The sequence below is a fragment of the Lissotriton helveticus genome, chromosome 5_1 (assembly GCF_964261635.1).
Source record: "Lissotriton helveticus chromosome 5_1, aLisHel1.1, whole genome shotgun sequence".
NCBI classification, from domain to species: Eukaryota; Metazoa; Chordata; class Amphibia; order Caudata; family Salamandridae; genus Lissotriton; species Lissotriton helveticus.
Genome location: NC_136065.1, coordinates 364,653,488 through 364,674,929, shown reverse-complemented (window position 1 = coordinate 364,674,929; position 21,442 = coordinate 364,653,488). Strand labels below are relative to the sequence as shown.

Sequence of the window (21,442 nt, the reverse complement as noted above, 5' to 3'; positions counted from 1 at the left end):
GTCGGATCCGTATGGTTTTCTTTGACCGAAACTGGGCGCAGGCCGGGCAGGTTTCTTCCCTATGGTCTGGGGAAAGGCACTTGTTGCATACTGAGTGTTTGGCAGTAAGTGGGAACTTGGAAAGAAGCCCGTTCAAAAGGTGCCCACAATGCCACTCCATCGACAGTAGGCTCACGTGGCGTCGAAAAGGCCCAACAGCCCGCGTCGACGACCGAGTCGAGATGGAAAGCTTGATCGAGTAAAGACGTACCGAGCGAGAACAATACCGTCAATGCCGAAGGCCTTTTGGCCTTTAGAAAAGTTTTGTTTCGATTCCGAAGTTGGAGTATAGGAGTAACATCCGAACCCAATGGCGGAAAAAAACAATCTGAAGATGGAGAAGATGCCCATACGCACTGTGGAGGAGTCCCCTATCTCGTGATACTTCGAAAACTCTTCCAGGACAACAGAGTGCAATCATCCGGACCCAACACTAGGCGGCGATCTATGCACAGATAGGAATTCAGCAGCCCACATGCCTCGAACACTGTTTTATTCCTGAAGTTACGGATTACATAAGCTTTTAGAGCTGCGGATTACAATGTGGTGACATTCTCTATTCCAAAGTGAAGTTCTGTGTTTGTCAACTCTGTCAATCACAATGTGCATGTAACCAATAAAGAGTTTGCCTCTGAATTTAATAACAGATGCATGCTAAAAAACAGAAGACATGTAAAGGACACAACCCAAACGCATTCTCAAGCTAGAGGTAAGTAGCATGCAGTCACGATTGAAGAAACAAAGGCACCAATCAGTGTTCTGGGCTCGGTTTTCAAGTTTTTTTCCATTATTTTATTTCTAGTATATGGAGGCTCCAATAGATGTCAATTTAAGTTTATGCTTTACAAAAAACAATCCCCAAACCAACCCCACCCCTCCCCTCCCTGCAATCCCTATAAATCAACAGAGAAAAAAGCCTTGTAAAGGACAGCAATAAGTTATGGAACGCTGTCATAGAAAAATCTGGGGCCAAATCTTCTGGAAGAGCGCCAGGCAACATCTTCAGGGATGGTGCCCGAGCAATATCTTCTGGGACGGCACCAAGGCATCATCATCAATGAGGTTATCATAACTATGCCTTCAGGGACAGCACCAGGGCAAAGTCTTTAAGGAGGACACCGGGGTGATGCCTTCAAGAAACAAGACCGTGCACTACCTTCACTGATGGCACCAGGACATCTTCAAGGACAGTACTGAGCAACGCCGCAAGGTGCAGTGCCAGAGCAATGGTTTCCAGGAAAAGCAAGGATTAAGTCAAGGAGAGAGCTAGTGATTAGGAGAGAACAAGACGCCATGGTACCTTCAATACTATTGATGGTAAATGGACATACTGGATAGTCCGGAAGAAGCCAGACACCACATCATGGCATGACTGAAGCTCCAAGAGACCATGGTGCAAATACCAGAACCATCGCTCACTCAACTTGTGCAAAGTGACTAAGCAAACCGTTGTGTCCCTAAGTAAGCTCCTCCCCCCCACCTTCCATCCCAGACAGAGACTGAGTTCAGACCAATATAGTTTTATACTTTTTCGTGAACGTTTTACATTTTTACACCGGTGACCTATACAGAATGAAAGAAATGTCATGTCACCCAACTGGTAACCAATATGGGAGGGGAAAGCATTGAATGGAAGTATGTGAGCATAGCAAGCAGGAAAAAGGCAGATGTATCAAATCACTTTTTACTTGGACAGTGGACATAACAAGTTATCAAGAGCCATATTTAGGAGGGAGAGAGCATGGTAGGTGAGCAGAAGCATGTTCCTTTTAAACACTGAGGAAACACATTAGGTAATCAGGAGCATGTTTGATGCAATAAAACGCAAGACATACATTTATTTGTTTATTATGGGGCTAGGTAAAGTGGAAGAGGCACCCCATATGTAAAGTGTGGGCAATAAAAAGTGATCTAGGGCTAGATGCTGCTTTGGTTGAAGTAAATGTCACTTGGTTGCCAGGAGGACATCTGACAGTCCTGATTAGGTTGCTACCTCTCATTCATAACCAGATACCAAGGTGGGGGGTTAAAGTCTCTTCTCCTCCCACCACACCATGTTCCTCATAATGGCTGTACACTCCAGGCCCGTGGATGCAACGGAAAAGACTCCAGCGGCAAAGCGCAAGAGCTTCATTCATGGCATTTAATAGACATTATCTGATGCAGAATGCTGACAAGACAACAAAACCACATATAGAAAGAGGGTGGCAGGGAGACAGGACTTTTCCTGCAACAGGAGTGAACGAGTGCACATCAAGTATGAAAGCCGATCAAGGGGTTTAACTTTGCTGCTTTTTCTTCAAAGCCTCCACCAAGTCATTCTTAAGAGCCTCCTGTTTGGATTTATCTGCAAACGTCTGCACAGACCTATAGCAAGAAAAGAGAAAACAAATGACAAAAGTATACATATGAAGACATTCAAAAGCCAGATCACTTACAGAGAAGCAACCTAAAGACATATGGACTGGAGGGCACAAGGGCAGTGACAAGCTACTTCAAGTTACAACAGATTACAATTTATTTTGGTCTTAATGGGTGAAAAATTCAACACTTCTTGGTCTTGTGTGCTAGTCTAAATCTCATATTCCTGCTGGAACAACCCTTTGTCAATATTACTGGACCCTTCCGTAATACGGCCCTTGGTGCACAGATTTTGGTACTGTGTATGACAGAAGTGCCTTGGACGCAACAGGTGTTGTGCCCACTTTGTGGGCACTTTGGTATTACATAAAGGGGCACAAATGCTTGCGCGGTCCCTTATGTAATTCTGATAGCACTGGTACACATGTAGTGCCAGCACTATCATTAGAGGGCGCTCTCTCATCTGTAAGGGGTGTGGCCCATGCAAATGAGGGAATCTGCCTCTGCACCCGAGCCATATTACAGACGTGGGCACAGAGGCAAACATGGAGGCGTACTGAAAGTGAGCCACAAAAATGTGGCCTAAAGACAGCCCTCTGGAGGGATGAAAGTGGATCCCATGGACTACCCCCCTAAATCCCCCCCCACCCCGACTCACTGCACCCACCTGCATAGCGATCTCCAGTCCCTCCTAAAAGTATGGGCGGCAACAACTTTAAAACAGATGCTCCGTATTTCTCTTGACAGCGCTGCATTGGGGCAGTGCATTTAACATAATAGGGCACACTTTCCTTGTTCACACCTTTCTTTACGGGGCGCCGTGATGCAAACGTGAAAATTACGCCATATCTGTAATAGGCCCCGGGTGCAAAATTGACCATGAATTATAACTCAACAGCAGCACCTAAATGATATACATTTAACCACAGCAGGGTATGTCCAAACTCAAACACCATACAGATGCCCTAATCAAACATCAGTACCAAACACCAAGAGAACTAAACCAAACACAGCATTCACACATATTGCAAAGAGCACCTGTTGACCATGTGCTCTACCTCAGCAATGGGACAAATACAATTGTGTCTGAATAGAACATGTGCAATTACCCGGAACTTAGCCACAACAACCATATTTTCTAATCCAGAACTCCTGGGTAGTACTCCATTCCCAGTAACTCTATCCGATATCTTAAATCTACCCCAGTACTAATACACTCCAATTCGAATCTAGCACCCTTACATCACCCTATGTCCAACCTTAGTACCCCAAGACCCCAACCCTACTAAGTCCTCATCCATGAGTTATTAGTCTACCAGATTTATGCAAAATGTGACTCATGTCAATACCAAGATATAGGGAGTCATGCCATGAGAAGGCCAAACCCACCAAGAACAGACTACATACTCGATCCCAATCTGAATATCCACTCAAAGTCCATTAAAACCTGTCATTAACTACGTATTCTAATGTAAGCATCAATAAGTCAATGGTCCTGCACCAAAACACAAGTCCTAACTCAACCCTTGCAACCCATCCCTACAACAAGACTCCTAAACGATCAAAGCACCCACACCTGTCCAAACAGAAAGCCAGCACGAATTTATCATAAGACTAGTCAGCCTCAAGACAATACATATTCTAATCTAGCGACCAATGGCAAGTCCAAACAAAACCCAAGCACCACAGTCCATGTGCCTCATCCCAATCCCAGCAATGATGCCAGGTCTATCAAAACTTTAGCAAACAAGCACAATACATTGTGTCCTTAGCCAAACCAAGCAACCACAAGCCAAAACCTACAACCTGAATCAAGCCACGTCTACAAACCATACTACAGTAATTAAAACATCATGAGCCTAAATGAACTTTAGCACTGATACAAGTCTTGCAACCCAGCCTTACTCTTATGCACCATGACTTCTAACCAAAGGTAGCATCCACAACATGTAAACCAAACCCATAGCTGTAACAATATGCCACAGCATCAATGTCCTAACTTATTCCCTGCTCCCACACACTCTTCTAAACCATTCCTATCGAAAATACATTGATACCATAACCAACCCAACAATCAGACCATGGTGAAACCAAACTATTCCCTGCACCCATATGCAGGCATCCTAACCCAACAGCAGCACCAATACTAATCTGGTCTTGGCACTCACGCACCAGGTATAACAACTGTGGCATTTACAGAGCTAGTGGTCCAATCTAAGCACTCATACAAAGTGACCCGATCCCAACCCCACATCCTTTGTAGACCATGACCCTCACCAATTCCTGATGATCCTTAAATATACTGTAATTAATTCCAAAGACCGGAGGTTCATCAAAAGGTTTGGCATTTCTGATAATGGTTGCACTATGCCACATGACTGCGGCTCATTTTGTTTTCAGTATTCTGATGATTTATCGCATAAAGAAACATGACATTTGAACATCTGCCTAGTGCAAAAAACACTGCAAAAAAAGTGTGTAAAAACGTGCAAGGAAATGCATCAAACCGTGCCATCAAATAGTGCCAGCCCTACAAATATTATTTCAATATGTAAGAAAATATGCTCATGCACAGGAAACATCCATGCAGCTGCACTAACAAACACACAGTCCGTGCTAGTTGAACTACCATACATGAATCTGCAGCACCAAAGCACTGAAACACAAACCTAGAGGCATGCTGCATTATCACAAACTGAGCAAGGGCCAGTGAGCCAATGCTGAACCACAGAGATGGAGGACCTACCCCACTCAGAGTTCAATATTGCACTGCTGTCACTCAGTAAGCCAGACCCTCATTCAACTGCTCCTACACTGGCAGCCAAAGGCCACATAGGGAGCCAGAACCCCCGCTACAGAGGGGATCTCAACTCCATCTCACAGCCACCCCACAGAAAGCCAGAGACCAGGACATCACTGCTGTCAAAGTGTTTCTGCAGCCAATAAGGCACAGTCAGTGTTGCCACACAGGTGCCAAAGGTCATGAAGTGAAGCTGAAGTTTTTGCCCCACTGCCACCACAGAGGGAGCCAGAGGCCCAGCCACAATCACGCCAGACAAGTAACCAACCCACCACAGAGGGCAAAGCCCATGTTTCACTGCTGCCATACATGAAACAGAAACCCTCTACCACACCACTGACACTCAGGAAGACATTTATCCTGCCACACAAAGATCCAAAGGGCCCCAACACACACCTGCCACACAGATCACGTCAGTGCCACACAGTCAGTTTTGCAGCACACCACACAGGCAATCTTAAACTGCCACAAGGAGCACAAGTCGTTTTCAACTACCTCTGAGAGACCCACACAGAAGCTGCAAAGAAACACAAGGAACAAGAGTGCAGCTCCACTGCCAGACAAGGAGCCACGATGTGCATTTAACAATTGTATATTTACTGTTAGTTTGGACTTAATGCAAACGTCAAATGTACACGAAGTGAATGCTTTCACAAGACCCAACATGGAATTGTGGGGTGGAGTCTGGCAAAACCATGCAGAGATTAAGGGTTAGGCACGCCCCGGCCTCGCGAGCACGGGTTACCTCCACTGTTTAATTATCAGGTTGTATGTAGATCTGCCGTTGGGTCAAAACTTGCGAAAGTTCCCTCTGCAGTTGTTTAAACTTTTGATTGTCGGGTATTGCATCAATCGATCTACAGAAAGTAGGTGGGAGAGAAGTGAAGGACAGAAAAGGAGGCAAAAGCAAGAGTTCTGCCAGACAGATGGCCTCTCAGAGCACACCAGAATGCAGAACCTTCAATGAGACCTGCAGGGCTCCATTCTAGGAATGAAAGGCTGACACTCTTCTTCTAAGTGCCATCAAGGAGGACAACATTCTGGAACCTGCAACTAGGTATACAATACCCAGTGCTAGAAATAAAGGCCTGTCATTCCAATACTTTGCGAAGGACAATTAAAAAATACAACAAAAACATTTAAATATTAATAAAGGGACAGTTGCAGAAAGCTCTCTTGAGGCCACATCATCCGAGCCACGTATTGAAGACAGCAGAGCAAGAAAAAAAATTAAAACATAGATCGATTATGCCAGAATGGCATTGCAGAGAAAAAAACGCAACTGTTCTATTGGCAAAATGTACTCACCTGTTACGCCGGTTCTACAGTTTAGTAAAATTACATGTTGATTTACCTACCCTCTGGTGACAGCATGAGAAACAGTTGTATAATTATTTATGTAATACTAGCATTTTAAAAAGTGCCAGTAGAGAAATAATTTTCAACTAGATTCAAATGAGGTCGATAGAACGCCCAAAAATCTTGAAGGACCAACCAATGGTAGAGCTACAAATATTGATTGAATCTTACTCACTAGTACTACAGTCAAGGCTATTTTCTATTAAATAGATTTACTATCTCATATATATATGGGAACAAAAGTTGCATCCACAATAAGTAACACTGCTTAGAAACAGTGCTGTACAATGCACCGTCCACCTTCAGCAACAAAAAAAATAAATGATTGAGAATATGTATGCTTGAGGTATAAACTGCGTCTCTGGCTTCCTCTGAAGGTTTGCCCATCTTTTAACAGCAGTAATCGCAGTTTAATCCTTAGCAATGAGACAAGATATCAGGGAGGAGGCAGCACAGACTTGGATATGGTGTCTCCAGCAGTCACCTGTCATTAGCAGGAGTCTCTTGCAAAGGAGGTTCCTTCAGTCTTACTGCTTCTGTGGTGTCTTCTGTGGTGTTGGAATAACCAAAGTAAATAACGAACAGTTTTCTTATCTGTCGGTATAGTTTTGCAGTTTGAAGATCTTTCTGGATTCACTATGCTGTGCATTATTCCGCGGTCTTGTGGTTGGGTTCGGAATCGTAGTGTTTTTTTTGGTTGTTTTTTTCGTAGCCCAGGTGGGCGTCGGCGTCCCACCTCTTTGGGTGTATTTCCGATGACGTTGGCATGCTTCCTGCAGAAGCTCCCACTCTTGGGCGCCATCTTCGGATTTTTTTTCCGTGTTTGTTCTGTTTCCGAAGTTATGGCAATGTTCCATTAAGTAATTTTCCGCTTTTAACCTTTAAGGTGTTTTGTTTTAGTATTTGTCTCTGTTTTAACCACCTTTTCTCTCTCCAGCCTCATCTTTCTGGCGGAGGTGGGTGGGTTCGCTAGTGAATCCAGAAAGATCTTCAAGCTGCAAAACTATACCGACAGGTAAGACGACTATTCGTTTTATAGTGTGAATCTTTCTTGATTCACTATGCTGTGCATAGACTTTGTAGCGGTTTCTTATTTCTGTGGCGGCTGGGTGGAAAATGAGCGTTGGTTATTGAATATGTGTTGAAGCACCTTTTGTCCGACTTGTGCGTCCCTGTTCATCTGTATATCCACGCAGTAGTGCTTCGTGAACGTGTGCACCGAAGCCCATGTTGCCGCCAGGCATATGTCTTGTATGGGTGTGTTAGCCAGGAAGGCTATTGTAGCACCCTTTTTCCTAGTGGAGTGGGCACGTGTCCCCTCTGCTAGTTCTTGTCCTGCTCGCTTGTGGCAGAGCTGTATTGTTTGTGCGATCCATCGTGCAATGGTCTCTTTGGTTACTGCTTTTCCCATGAAACTGTTGGCGAATGACACAAAGAACTGTTTTGTTTTCCTGTGTCCCTTCGTTCTCTCAATGTAGTGCATGACTGCCCTTCTGGCGTCCAGGGTGTGCAGAGCTCGCTCTGCGCTAGTGGCTGGTTTTTGGAAAAAACTCGGTATCTGTATAGACTGGTTCATGTGGAACTTGGACACCACCTTTGGCATGAAGTGTGGGTCAGTTCTCATCACAACCCTATCATTGTGTATTTGTATGTAGGGTTCTTGTAGCGTTAGTGCCTGAAGTTCGCTTACTCTGCGTAAGGACGTTATTGCAACCAGGAAAGCTGTTTTTATTGTAAGCATCTCTAGGGAGGCTTTGTGAAGTGGTTCAAAAGGCTCTTTCATGAGTTCCATTAGGACTATGTTCAAGTGGCGGCACCCGTTTTGGTGGTGCGATCCTCTTTGCTCCTTCCAGGAATCTTTTCACCACTTGTGATGTGAAGAAACTCTTGCACGTTTCTCCTCTTGTGTAAGCGACTATCGCTGCCAAGTGAACTCTTAACGAGGATGAACTAAGGTTCCTCTCTAGCAGGTGCGTGAGGTACCTTAGCACTGTGGAGTCCTTCATTTTATTGTGAAGCTTTTCTCTTCTGCACCACATTGTGAATCTTTTCCACTTCGCAACATAGCACTTCCGAGTGCTGGGTTTTCGTGCCTCCCGAAGAACCCTCAGGGTGCTTTCTGGTAGTTTTAAATGTGCAAACTATGTCCTCAGGAGCCACGCCACCAGGCTCAGGCTCTCTGGTTCTAGGTGCAGCACTTCTCCGTTCTGCATGGAGAGCAGGTCTTTTCTTTTGCCGAATCTGTGGGGTGCACACTGTCATCTCCATGATCTGCGAGTACCATGTCTGTCTGGCCCACTGCGGTGCGACCAGTATCAGGGTCATGTTGCTCATTTTGCATTTGCTGAGCACTCTGTGCATCAGCGGTATCAGGGGGGAAAGCGTAAGCAAATGTCCCGGACCAATCTATCCATAGGGCATTCCCCAGGGATCCCTCCTCGGTCTGTCTGGATGCGAAGTTTTGGCATTTTGCATTCTGGCGTGAGCAAAAAGGTCCACCGATGGTGTTCCCCATCTGTCGAACAGCCACCTTGTCTCTTGTGCATTGAGCTCCCACTCGTGGGATGCCGATGTCTGTCTGCTGAGCCAATCTGCTTGTACGTTGTCCTTCCCTAGTAGGTGTATGGCTAGCAGGTCTATCTTGAGTGGGATGGCCCATCTTCATATCTCTTGTGCTAGCTTTGAAAGCATGGCTGACTGTGTCCCACCCTGCTTGTTGATGTAGAACATTGCTGTGGTGTTGTCTGTTTGTATCAATACCGTGTGCTTGTACAGCCTCGTTTGGAAAGCTTTCAATGCAAGGAAGATTGTCTTCAGTTCCAGGTAATTGATATGCTTGGTCGCATCTGCTGGTGTCCACAGTCCTCTCACTTTGAGTTCCTGCATGTGAGCGCCCCATCCCTTCAGGGATGCGTCTGTGGTGATGGTCACTGTTGGTGTTGGGGGCGTTAGAGGCTTTCCCCATGTTATGTTCTCCATGTTCCACCATGTCATTTCCTTTTGCACGGAGTGTGTTACAACCACTAGATCTTCCCAACGGCCTGTAGCTTGTGACCATTGCCCCTGTAGCCATTCTTGAATGGGTCTCATGTGGAGCCGTACATTTGGTACTAGGTGGATGCATGATGCCATCATGGCCATGATCTTGCTCGCAGTCCTCACTGTCAGAGCTTGCCCCTTCTGGTAGAGCAGAGTTTCTTTCACTAGCATTCTCGCCCTCTTCTCGCTGGGGACCACCTTGCCCTGCAAGGTGTTGATCTGTGCTCCCAGGAAAATCTTTACTTGTTCCGGTTCCATTGAGGATTTCTTCCAATGGATGGAGAACCCCAGGTTTATGAGCGTGGTTGTCACGGTTTGTGCGTGCCGCTTGCATCTCTGGTATGAGTTTGCTTTTACTAGCCAGTCGTCCAGGTAAGGATATACGTGTATTCCTTTCCTTCGTAGGTGTGCTGCGACCGCTGCGAGGCACTTTGTGAAGACCCTTGGTGCTGATTTTAGCCCGAAGGCTAGTGTTATGAACTGGTAGTGGTTTTCTCCGATGGTGAATCTGAGCATATGCTTGTGCTTTCTGTTCATTGGGATGTGCAGGTAGGCATCCTTGAGGTCTATTGTGACCATGAGGTCCCCGATTTGCAATTGCGGGAGCACCTCTTGCAGGGAGGTCATTTTGAACTTTTGCGTTCTTATGAATTTGTTCAGGAACATTAGGTCCAGAATGGGTCTCATTGTTTGGTGTACTTTTGGTACCAGTAAGTTGAGTATACACCTTTGTTCCTTTCCCTGAAGGGTACTGGTTCTATGGCCTGCTTCTGCAGGAGCTCCTTTGCTTCTTCCTGAAGACGCTCTAGTTGTTTGTTTGCTAGTGGTCTTCTTTTTGGTTTTCTGCTTGTTGGCCTCCCCTCCAACTCTATGCAGTATCCGAATTGGATGATGTTGAGAATCCATTTGTCTGATGTGATTTCTCTCCATGTTTGGAGGTAAAATCTTAATCTTCCTCCCACTGGTGTTATGTGGTCATAGGTGATTAGTATGTGTAACACTTGATCCCTCTGTACGTGCTTCATCCTGGGATCTTTTCTGTGGGTGGGCACACAGAGTTTTTTGAAGTCACTTAGAGGCGGGCTACTGACCCCCTCTTTTATTCTGTCCACGTCCATTTCCTCTCCCTCGAAAGGACTGACCTCTTGGCTGGTACTGCCAGGACTGCTTATGCTGACCATGCTGAACTTGTGTGTCTGCCTGGTGCGCTTGTTGTAAAGCCTGGTGTGATGTACTTGGCTGGTTTCCACCTCTCCCGCTGGGTCTTCGTGACGGGGTGCCTCTTTTTCCACCTCTGAACTGCAATGCTCCCATGGACCTTGCCGTTTCGTTATCCTTTTTCAGTTGGCTGAGCTTCTCATCAACAGGTGCTCCAAACAAGGTTTCGCCGTTGAACGGTGTGTTCAGGATGCTGTGCTGCACCTCGGGCTTGAAACCTGAAATCCTAAGCCAGGCGTGTCTCCTCTCAGTGATGCCCATCATCATGAGCCTGCTGGAGGTGTCTGCTCCATCCAGGGCAGTCTTGAGGCAAGAATTTGCCGCGTTCTTCCCCATCTCCACCAATTTCTCGGCCTTTTGCCTGGAATCTTGGGGCAGGTCTTTCACCAACTGACCGAGCTCCTCCATGATCTGGTACATGTGCCTGTTGATCAGGGCGTTGGAATTCGCCATGCGCCAGTGGGTTGCGGCATTCCGTTCAATCCTTCTGCCCACCAGGTCCATCCTCTTGCTTTCCTTATCCGAGGGCCTCGAGGGGTATGTGTCGATGGCCTCCTCTGGGCTTAAGGTGTCGACATTCAGATAATCCACATCCTGTGTTTCAGAGGGAGCAGACCCGGGTCCGTCCTGCTGTCTTCCTCCTCATAGTCGTAACTATAGTAGGGACTCTCTTCCTCTTCCTGGACGATTTCCTCGACGTCAGCCGCCTGTTCCTCGGCGTCAGTCTTCCTCCTCGACCACCTCTACAACCTGTGCCTTGGTTTTGTGGGGGATCGTGCAGACCTTCATCTTGGCGTCGAACTCCTTCTTCTGCTGCAAGATGCTTTCCAATTCGGCCTCGAGACGCTTTTTCTTTTTCTCCATCTCGGCTGCGTGTTCCGCGTCGGATGGTTCGGCCGCTCTTTTCGGCGGTTGGCTCGGCACCGAGCTGATCCTCTGTGTCGAAGGCTACGTCGCCGAACTGGATTTCGTGTCTCTGGTCGGCGTCGAAGGTGCTTTAGGGTCCTTCTCCCTCGGCGTCGAACAATCCTTTTCGGGAACGTTTTTCGACGACTTTTGCTGTTCAACAGCCCTCGGGACTCCTTCTCAGAGGATCCGCTGGGCCTGGATACAGCAGCGGGCGCCGAAGTTTTTGGCGCCGGCGCTTTCGAGGCCTTGCCCTCGTTCTTTCGAGACTCAGAGTCTCTCGGGTGTTTAGGGGCCGTAGAATCTCCTACCTTATCAGAAGTCTTGGTATTATCGGTCTCTACGACCGTGTAGCCGTCGTCTTCGGCGGCGGCGTTGTCCTCTTCCTCGGAAGACATCCCCAGATTGTAAAGGGATCGAGTCGGGGCTTTGCCCTGCAGGGCGGCGTGCGCTACCCTCTGCCTCGCTCTCACACGAAGGGTCTTCGGGGTGAAGACAGAGCAGGCGTTGCAGTCCTTGCTCCCGTGGTCGACCGGTGGGCAAAGGTTGCAAACCGGGTGCTCGTCCTTCTGCGCGTACTTGTGGTGGCAGTTACGGCAGAACTTGAAGGGCGTGTTGTCCATCTTGAGCGCTCAGGGGGCCCCCTGGTCATGTGTTCGTTGACGGGTGTCGAAGTTCTCGAAGTTTTCTCCTTCTCCTGTGTCGGCCCTTGGTTGATGAAGTCTCTTGAAGTCTTCTGAGTTGTTTTCCTTCCAATTTCTGTATTCGTCTACTTTCTCCAAAAATGTATGGAACCCAAACGGGAACGATCCAGACCCGACCGCGGAAAAAAGAATCTGAAGATGGCGCCCAAGAGTAGGAGCTTCCGCAGGAAGCATGCCGACGTCACCGGAAATACACTCAAAGAGGTGGGACGCAGACGACCAACTGGGCTACGAAAAAAAAAAAAAAGACTACGATTCCGGACCCAACCACAAGACCGGGGAATAATGCACAGCATAGTGAATCCAGAAAGATTCACGCTGAAAAACGAAGAAGTTACTTGCGTTCGGTAATGCCTTTTCTGGTAGAGACTATCTTGCCACAGATTCCTTACCTCCGAATCATCCCCAGGGGTCAGAGTGGATCCAGACATTTTTCATGAGCAGGACCCCTGCACGCGGGTAGGTGGCGTGGTTCGGCTCTGTATGGTATTGTCCGTGCCGCAAATTACATTTGTGTTGCCTATTAAGGCCCCACGTAGGCGTGCCAACGTCAGTTACTTTGAGACTTTCTACGCCAGAAGCGCAAAGCCATGAATTATACTGACCACTGGTGTGGAAAACTATAAAGTTAGGAATCTGTGGTTAGATAGAGTCTAACGTAATACCGAAGGTAAGTAATTTGTTCATCTGATAGAGACTTCTAGCTGCAGATTCCTTACCTTAAAATAGATACCCAAGCAATACATCCCCGGAGGTGGGTCTGCGGACCAATTTCACACGAGGAAGTCCTACAGGACCAAATGGGCAAAGTGCCCATCCCCACGGAACGGACTGTCCAGACAATAGTGTTCGGTAAACGTGTGCAGGGAAGCCCACGTTCATGCCTGGCAGATAGCTTGCGGAGTTCTGGTCCTGGACAACGCACTTGTTGCAGCTTTAGCTCTGGTGGAATAATACGCAAACCCTCACAGGGTTGCTTCTTAGCCAATGCTACCCAAAACCAAGGAAATGATGGACAGAGTGTTGACAATACAAGCACTCACCCCCAGCCAACTGATCTGGGTTTAATCCATCACCATTCTTTAGCCCACTCTGCCACCCCAGTTCGGACATGGCCATATGCAAATCAGTCTGACCCTGTGCCTCATGGGAACAGTCCAGCCCGAACTGCCAAGCCATGCCTTCCATGGACCAGAAACAAGCTTCCCAGGACCGGTTTCTGGCATTGCAGCAGTCTTCAGCCGGGCTAGCTTAAATCCAGTGGCAAAGTGAGCAAGGGACTCACATCTGAGCATACCCTGCCAACTTATGGCGAACAAAGCAAAACCAAGGAAATGATGGACGTTGCGTAGACAATACAAGCACTCACCCCCAGTCAACTGATCTGGGTTTAATCCATTACCATTCTTTAGCCCACTCTGCCACCCCAGTTCGGACATGGCCATATGAAAATCAGTCTGACCCTGTGCCTCATGGGAACAGTCCAGCCCGAACTGCCAAGCCATGCCTTCCCTGGACCGGAAACAAGCTTCCCAGGACCGGTTTCTGGCATTGCAGCAGTCTTCAGCCGGGCTAGCTTGAATCCAGTGGCAAAGTCAGCAAGGGACTCAAGTCTGATGCTAAGCAGATTTTGATACAGAGAATGAAGCATCGTGAGAGGTTACTCTTCTGTACAGCCGGTCCTTTCTTCGTTCTGACATACCCCATGAAGAGTTGGTCGTCTGGACGGAACTCTTGTGTACAGTCAAGGTAGAATGACAACGCTTTTCTTTCAGTCCAGAAGGTGAAGTTGTGCCATTTTCAAGGGATTAAGTATAGAGTTCCAGCAAACGGGTGGCAAGAAGGTGTTTTACAGTTTAAAAAAATGCTCCCAAGAGTCGATCAGAGCCAGGGGCTTTCGACCCATTCACAGTCAATTGCGGAAATAATCTCCTCAACTGAGACTGTCTTGCTAAGGAATTGTTGCTGCGGAGAGGACAGTCCAACCATGGCAATCTCTGATAGATAATCTGCTAGATCGTTAACTTCCTCCACCTACGTGGAGGCGTAGAGCTGAGTATATTGCAGCAATTCCGCCATGATCTGTGGTACGTGTACTGTCCTCAAGTGTAAACTCTAATATGTAATTGCTTCCCCGTTGTGGGCGAAGCAATTTAGCCTGGGAGCTCACCCTTGCTATATCAACAGTCTTGCTCATTAACGAGGTTGTCAAGAGACAATAATTCATTTGACTAGGTGGTCATTTACGGGGCAATATTTTTCTAGTTAGAAAACTCACATGGTGTGCATTTCTCCTATCTATAAGGTCCGACTGCGCTTAGACTCTGAGAGCCTTGTATGGTTCTGGGATTCTTATTTACTGAAAGAGAGCATTTGTGGACTTTGTGTTTGGTAGTTTTAAAAAAATGAATCATACTAGACATAGGTCAGCTAAAGCTGAATTAATATACTGTTTAGTAATGGTACCTTCAGGGAAACGTTCCTCTAGTGGAGCTGGGGGCTGCATTGTGTATATGAATGCATTTGCTGAAAGACTTTCAATCTATTTCGTTCTGATGAACTGTGCTTTCAGGGTCATCATAATCCGGTTATTTGGTTTTGATGAAATTTTGTGACGATGTTGGTGCGAAATAATGAAATTAACTTTTAAATAACTCTGATATGACACTTGGTGATCGCATTATGGTTGTGCTGTCAGTATGTAAATGCCTAAATAGTGTGTGCTCGCGCGAGCTTTTGCATCAGTACAAAGTGGTGAAACAAATGTTTTGTAACTTTTGTTCATATTGTAAACGCAGCCTTGAATCTGGGGAAGCGTTGTCCTTCTTAACATTGCTTGAAGGTAGTGAAGGTAGCATGTTCATTTTTTTGTAGCTTGCTTGCAGTGGTGGTCAATTTCCTGCCACGGGAGGGCATAATCTTCCAAGAGGAGACCCTGATCAGCTAAGATGCTTCATTCTTTTATCTTCAGTTCAAGGGGTTTTGTTGTTTGTAGCGCTACAGTAGAAGGAACACCATGCACAGATAGAGGACTGAATCATGCAAACAGCTGTCCCCCCCACAGACCTTTGTACCTGTACACATGTAGAGGGATGGACTACCCGATTTCCCTGGTACTGCAGGCTGCCTATGTCTTAAGGTAGTTGAAAACAGTCTGAATGCTTTAAGTTTAGGTGGCCCTTTCCCATAACCAGTCTACAATTTTAGGAAAAGGGGAGCCTACCTAACTCCTATTCTTTAAGTAGTGTAGTTTTCAGCTGCTCAAGTGAAACACCCCACCCCGTCCTCCATGTGTTGCTGGCTGTCGCCTTGCAAACTGGTCTTCTGTTGGGACCATATTCAGTCAGATGAACCTTCTAGAGTTCCAAACTGCTCTGTACTTGGACTCTGCTACTGAAACGAACAATAACTGGACCCAAAATAAGGACGATATGTTTGTCTGTAATTGGAAGAACGCTTTGAATGAAAAGCAAAGCAGACATTTTTCTTCCACCATGAAGTGCAACCAACCGAGCCCCATGAAAATATGGGTTCTTAAAGTATGGTAACCCCAGAAGACATCATAGTTGGTACTGACTCGCTATCATTGTGTGCCCCATTAAAAAACACAGAGCCATGCTGGGGAGTAACTGGTTTTCAAGAACTTAAACTGCAATGTGTGCATATAATTCAACAGCACGTGGTTACCGTAACCTGAACATTCAGTTTATTGTCACCCTAAAACAGTAATATTGGCTATAAATGGGTGAGTCCATAGTTATTGGGGTAAAGGACTATTGGGGCCAGGATCTTTACTATTTGTGGGCAGGGAACTCAGCAGCTGGGGCTTCAGCCCACTCCCTGCATTGAGCTCCCAAAGAAGTTTTAAGAATAGGTTTTCAAAAACCAAGAATTTCACATTTCTACCAGGGGATACCAGGCTAAAAACCGGAAATTATTCACTCATGCGACTACTTGAAGGGGCAAATTCAGGGAACAAACAATAGTTGGAACATACTGCCTTTGCTTCCACAGATAAAAGTGTGGTTGCAATTATTCCAAAGCACCTACATAAATTCAAATCTCAATTTCTTTATTTTTCTAGAGTGGATCTTGACCAATGGAACCTGGATCCATAAGAACGTAAGAGAGGATATTAAATATGGGGACTAACTTTTCTGTGGGGTTTAGTTTGAGCTAACTTTAGGCGCTCAGGCGTCTTCAGCTAAGACAACAGTTTTCTCTGCCATAGCTATGCAATGATCTAGGACCGGAGGCCTGTGGCTATTTAGAAAGGATAGCACAAGCATGACCCAGCCTAAATTGACAACAGCGTGAACTAGCTGTGGGAGAAGCATAGGCACGAGTCAGCACAAAAGGTGCACCAAAGGTATAATCAAGCATTGGAAAATGGCAAATACATGCACCAGAATCTGTGTGAGGGGGTCAGTCAATGGGTGAAGAAGTCGGGGGTTGGGGTGGGGGGAGGGGGTAGTCAAGGAGGTCACTCATTAACTGCTGTGAAATGGCATTGGATGGAGGAAACCAGAAGTAGAGTATTGATCTTTTCATAATTCGTGGCAGCAGCCTGAGTGTGAGAAAGAAGGTAGAAGGTCATTAGGCTGGAGAATGTCACGCCTATTAACAAGTGGGGCACTAGAGTGACAGGTGAAGCCCAAAAGATCTTCTGTGGGGAAGGTCAAGCCTTGTTGCCAGCGCACATGGATGTCATTATTAGACAACAAGGAAAAGACCCAACCAGTCCATTATAACTACATAACTGGGCTGTCTAGGAGGTGATGTTGAAAATGTCATGGGCTAGCTTTACCCACAGCTTAAGTAAATCAGAGAGAGCAGGAATCTAGTAGAAGACAATAAACCAGATGGCCAATGGAGGAAAGAGCAGAGAAGACAAGTGAAATGTTCAGAATGGTATAAGAGGAAGGGCAAAATGAAGGTGATGCGTCAGCCTGTGTGCAGAACATGGATAATTACGCTTTCTGAATCCAAGAAAATGTGGGCAAGAAAGGAGATTTACCTAAGTCCATTCACTATGTCCTTGGTTTTCCCAAAGTAGATCTCATTCAGTGTGCTCCTGATCTTATTCTCCATATCCTGCAACAGAGGAAGAAAAAATACAAGTCTAAGACTCCAGTGCTGAATAACCTCCCAGGCTACTACCCTGTACAAGCAGTGCACTTGTGGAAGAGCCGGTGACCATCTCCACCTATTTTAGCACAGTAAAAGCAGAAAAGTGCACACATTGCAGGCACTAGTTGACCATCTATTTAACTATTACACAAACACATTTAAGTGCCCCCTACAACGTAGGACCCATAGTGGTGACAGAATGCATCTCGGATTTCAGCCACTCTTCTCTATCATGATGTAAGCAATGTAGGTTGATTAGCACATATTCCCCATCTAATGTATCATTGCTGTTTATTTCATGGTGCAAAAAGCACACTGGTGGTGTTTATTCACTGGAGGTCAGCACAAGCTTTCAGTCAGTCTGAATTAAGAGACAGTGTTACTATAGGGTACTCATCTACCCCTCCCATCCCACTAAAGACTATATGCCAGATTACCACAGTCCTACAACACGTTCCCTCCATTCACCACCACCTTCCCCATGACCCACTGCTTCACGTTCACCACACTTCCCATTGGTTTATCTACGGTATAGCTTGAAGCTTGCCTGAATGTCATAAAAACCACAATGACTACGGTCAATCGTAAAAGAAACAAAACACAATGAAATACGAACCCGATTTCGGACCTGCACAAGAAATCAAATAGAGACTGACATGGCAGAGATCCCTTTAGCATCAGCTAACTTTTACGCCTTGCCATCCACTAGTACCCAATAAAGTACTTAAGAGCAGACGCAAACCCGACTTCATACAATAAATGCCATATGCAGACTATGAACCAGCGCATCTACTAGCATCGGAAAATTAGGGCTTCAACTAAAGTCAGGACCTGCCTCACTAATACTATGATAGGAAATGCATATTCTCCTTGCCAAATGAAAATGAATCCAGCTACCACGTAGGAGAACCAAGCCTCATTACTCACCTCCACGAGTCGTCCAATGTTGGCGATGTGTGGGGAGGAATCGCTTACAGTTTCATCCTTCTCCATCTGTTGATCACAAAGCCCAAAATAATTAGCGTGCCCAGCTTTGAACCAGGATTTAATTATATTTGACTATACGATGACAGAATAACCACAAACTTCTAGAGGGTACACAAAGTCGTACAGTCATAAAGTGGTCCAGAATCCGATTCCACACAATAAATACCTGGTGTCCATGAAGAATATTGACAAGTTCCATAGCAGGCTTCAAGTATGCAAACATTACCAAGGACTATAAGGGAGCGACACAAAGAAAATTGATGCTTTACAGTGAAATAAGAATACATATCCAGGTTATATAGGTGGACGGGAGTAGCATGTGACAACAGAATGCAAAAAGCGGCTCATATCTACTGTCAAAATATCTCTGCAAATAAAGACTAAGTTACTTACCATTGGTTAGTCTGGTAGATACTCTACCTGCAAAATCCTTAACTCTAGATTCTCCCCAGGTACCAAACTGAACCCACACAGTTGAAATAGTTCTCCTTTTCTGACAAGCGAGGCCCCAACACGGCCACGTTCGACAGTCGATCATAAAAATGTTGATGGACCGTGTTGAACAAGCCAGCATACAGGGCTCCACTTACAACTGGATTAAGTCTTTCCTTGAAGGCAGAACACAAGCAGCGCGACTTGGCCCTTTTACTGCCCCTAAGCTCGCCATCACATGTGGGGTGCCACAGGGTTCGTCCCTGTCCCCACACTTATTTAATCTCTATCTTAGGCCTCTCATTCACTCACTAAAAAATAGAAAGATAATGATCTTCAATTATGTGGACGATCTCCAGCTAGTCTTTACCTTGGATTCCCCGGACGCTGTCCTTGGATTCCCCGGACGCTGTCTTTGAATTCCAGGCCACTATGCTTCACATTCAGCGCTGTATGGACCTCTACCATCTTAAACTCAACCCGGGCAAGAAGGAATTAGTGCTGCCTGGGAAGAGTGAGATCTTCTGGAGCCCACACTATTGGCCAACAGAATTAGGACCACCCCCTTCTCCCTCCGTGAAAAGCCTGGGGGTCACTATAAATGCAGATCTCTCGCTCAGAGGACAAGTGGGGGCAGTGGTCTCCACTTGTGTTCTCCAATTGCGTAAAATCAGAAAGATTGCCCATTTACTGACCCACTCAGCCCTCATACAGGTTGTGATAGCACTGGTTCTCTCACGTCTCGACTTCTCAAATTCCATTTACGTTGGCCTGCCTTTGTTTCTACTCAAACGCCTACAATTAGTACAGAACCAGACTGTAAGATTAATCTATAAACAACCTAAATGGCTTTCTGCCAGACCATGGCTATCCAAACTTCACTGGCTGCCTATGGCCCAACGTGCAGCTTTCAAGACAGGGTGCTGAGTCTTTAACCGCATGCGCGATAGCGGTTTTCCCGCTGTGCGCTGCGTTTTTTTTAAAAGCCGCGTTACATGACGAGCTCAGCTCGTCATGAGCTTACGAGCGTCGTCTGAGCGCCGAAGTGGTTAAGGCATTACACTGTAGGAGCCCCAAATTCATCAGCTGCATGATTGTACAGCACGTTCCACTTCGCAACCTATGGTCAGCTCATCTTCAACTACCTACTACCCCTGCCATTAAACTCAAACGTCAGGGAGAGTGTATGTTCTCCTACCTTGCCCCTAAATTCTGGAACTCCTTACCACTAGCAATCCGGATTCGTGACAACCTGTTGGGGTACAGAAAGGCGTTTAAGACCTGGTTGTTTGAGCAAGCCTACGCATAGTCCATTGCGCCGCATCACTTTTCAAGATTAGCGCCATGAAACCTGTTGGTGACTGTGCGCTCTATTAGTTCCTGCTAATCTAACACAACACCAGTATCAGCCCAGATGTGAGGACATTGAGACTATGAAGGAGCAAATCTCGATGCTCTGATGCCATTTTTTTTTCCACTCCCTTAAAGGTGATGATGAGATTGACTCAAGTGACAGAAATCAGAGCACTAAACTAACTGGGGACCTTATACACACAATACTTCTACACGGTCTCGCACGGGATTCTGATTCGGCGTCTTGAGGAGGTGGGCGTTTCTGGCTCCGCCTTGCACTGGTTTCGATCCTTCCTTACGGATAGGTCATTCCAGGTGGCGATCCCGCCCGGTAAGTCGTCATCCTACCCGTTAGACCAGGGAGTCCCACAGGGGTCATCACTGAGTCCCACCCTTTTCAATCTGTATGTGAGACCGTTGGCTGCGATCGTCAAGCGGTGGGGCCTGATCATGGTCTCTTACGCAGATGACACGCAGCTGGCGGTCACACTGAGTGGGGACTCAGACCTGGAGGCTCCCAGGTTCTGTGATGGTCTGCGGGAAGTGGCTAACTGGATGAATTCCAACTGTCTCCAGTTAAACACCAAGAAGACAGAGATTATGGTGGTTGGTAAACAGGTGGCTTTGTGGGGTGGCAAATGGTGGCCTTCGGAGTTGGGTGTGACTCCCCTCCCAGCGGCAGAGATAAAAAACCTGGGGGTGTGGCTTGATCCTTCTCTGAGTTTCATCTGTCATACCAAGAAGGTGGCGGCTTCTTGCTATGGCATCATCAGAGGACTTCGACCCATCCTCAAATTCTTTGATGCACCCACAAGACAGCTGGTGGTCCAAGCATCAGTGCTTTCCAGGCTGGACTATGCCAGCTCCCTATTAGCGGGGGTTAACCAGTCAGAATTTCTGCGGCTCCAGCGGGTTCAAAACGCTGCGGCCCGACTGGTGACAGGTCTGCCTAGGCGGTGCTCGGTGTCCAATGCCCTGCGCTCTCTCCACTGGCTCCCTGTGCAGCAGAGGATTAGATTCAAGGTTCTCTGCCTTGCATTTAAAATCCTCAAGGGTACTTCCCCACAAATCTTGGAGAAACTGCTGATACCCTATGTCCCCTCTCGCACTCTTA

At 46.6% G+C, this 21,442-nt stretch overlaps 1 protein-coding gene across 2 annotated transcripts in view; it reads right to left on the bottom strand.

Moving 5' to 3' along the window:
• Positions 1 to 808: 808 nt before the first annotated feature.
• CAPZB (capping actin protein of muscle Z-line subunit beta) overlaps positions 809 to 21,442 on the bottom strand; it is a 230,209-nt gene continuing 209,575 nt past the window's right edge. The window contains exons 7-10 of one of the 2 annotated variants that reach the window (XM_078642491.1): positions 18,484 to 18,549; positions 17,444 to 17,520; positions 5,946 to 6,057; positions 809 to 2,406 (exon numbers count right to left, since the gene is read on the bottom strand). In XM_078642491.1, coding sequence (XP_078498617.1) covers positions 5,955 to 6,057; positions 17,444 to 17,520; positions 18,484 to 18,549 — 246 coding nt within the window. In that variant the 3' untranslated portion in view covers positions 809 to 2,406; positions 5,946 to 5,954. The remainder of the gene's footprint in view (positions 2,407 to 5,945; positions 6,058 to 17,443; positions 17,521 to 18,483; positions 18,550 to 21,442) is intronic. The other variant, XM_078642492.1, reaches the window with a different exon arrangement.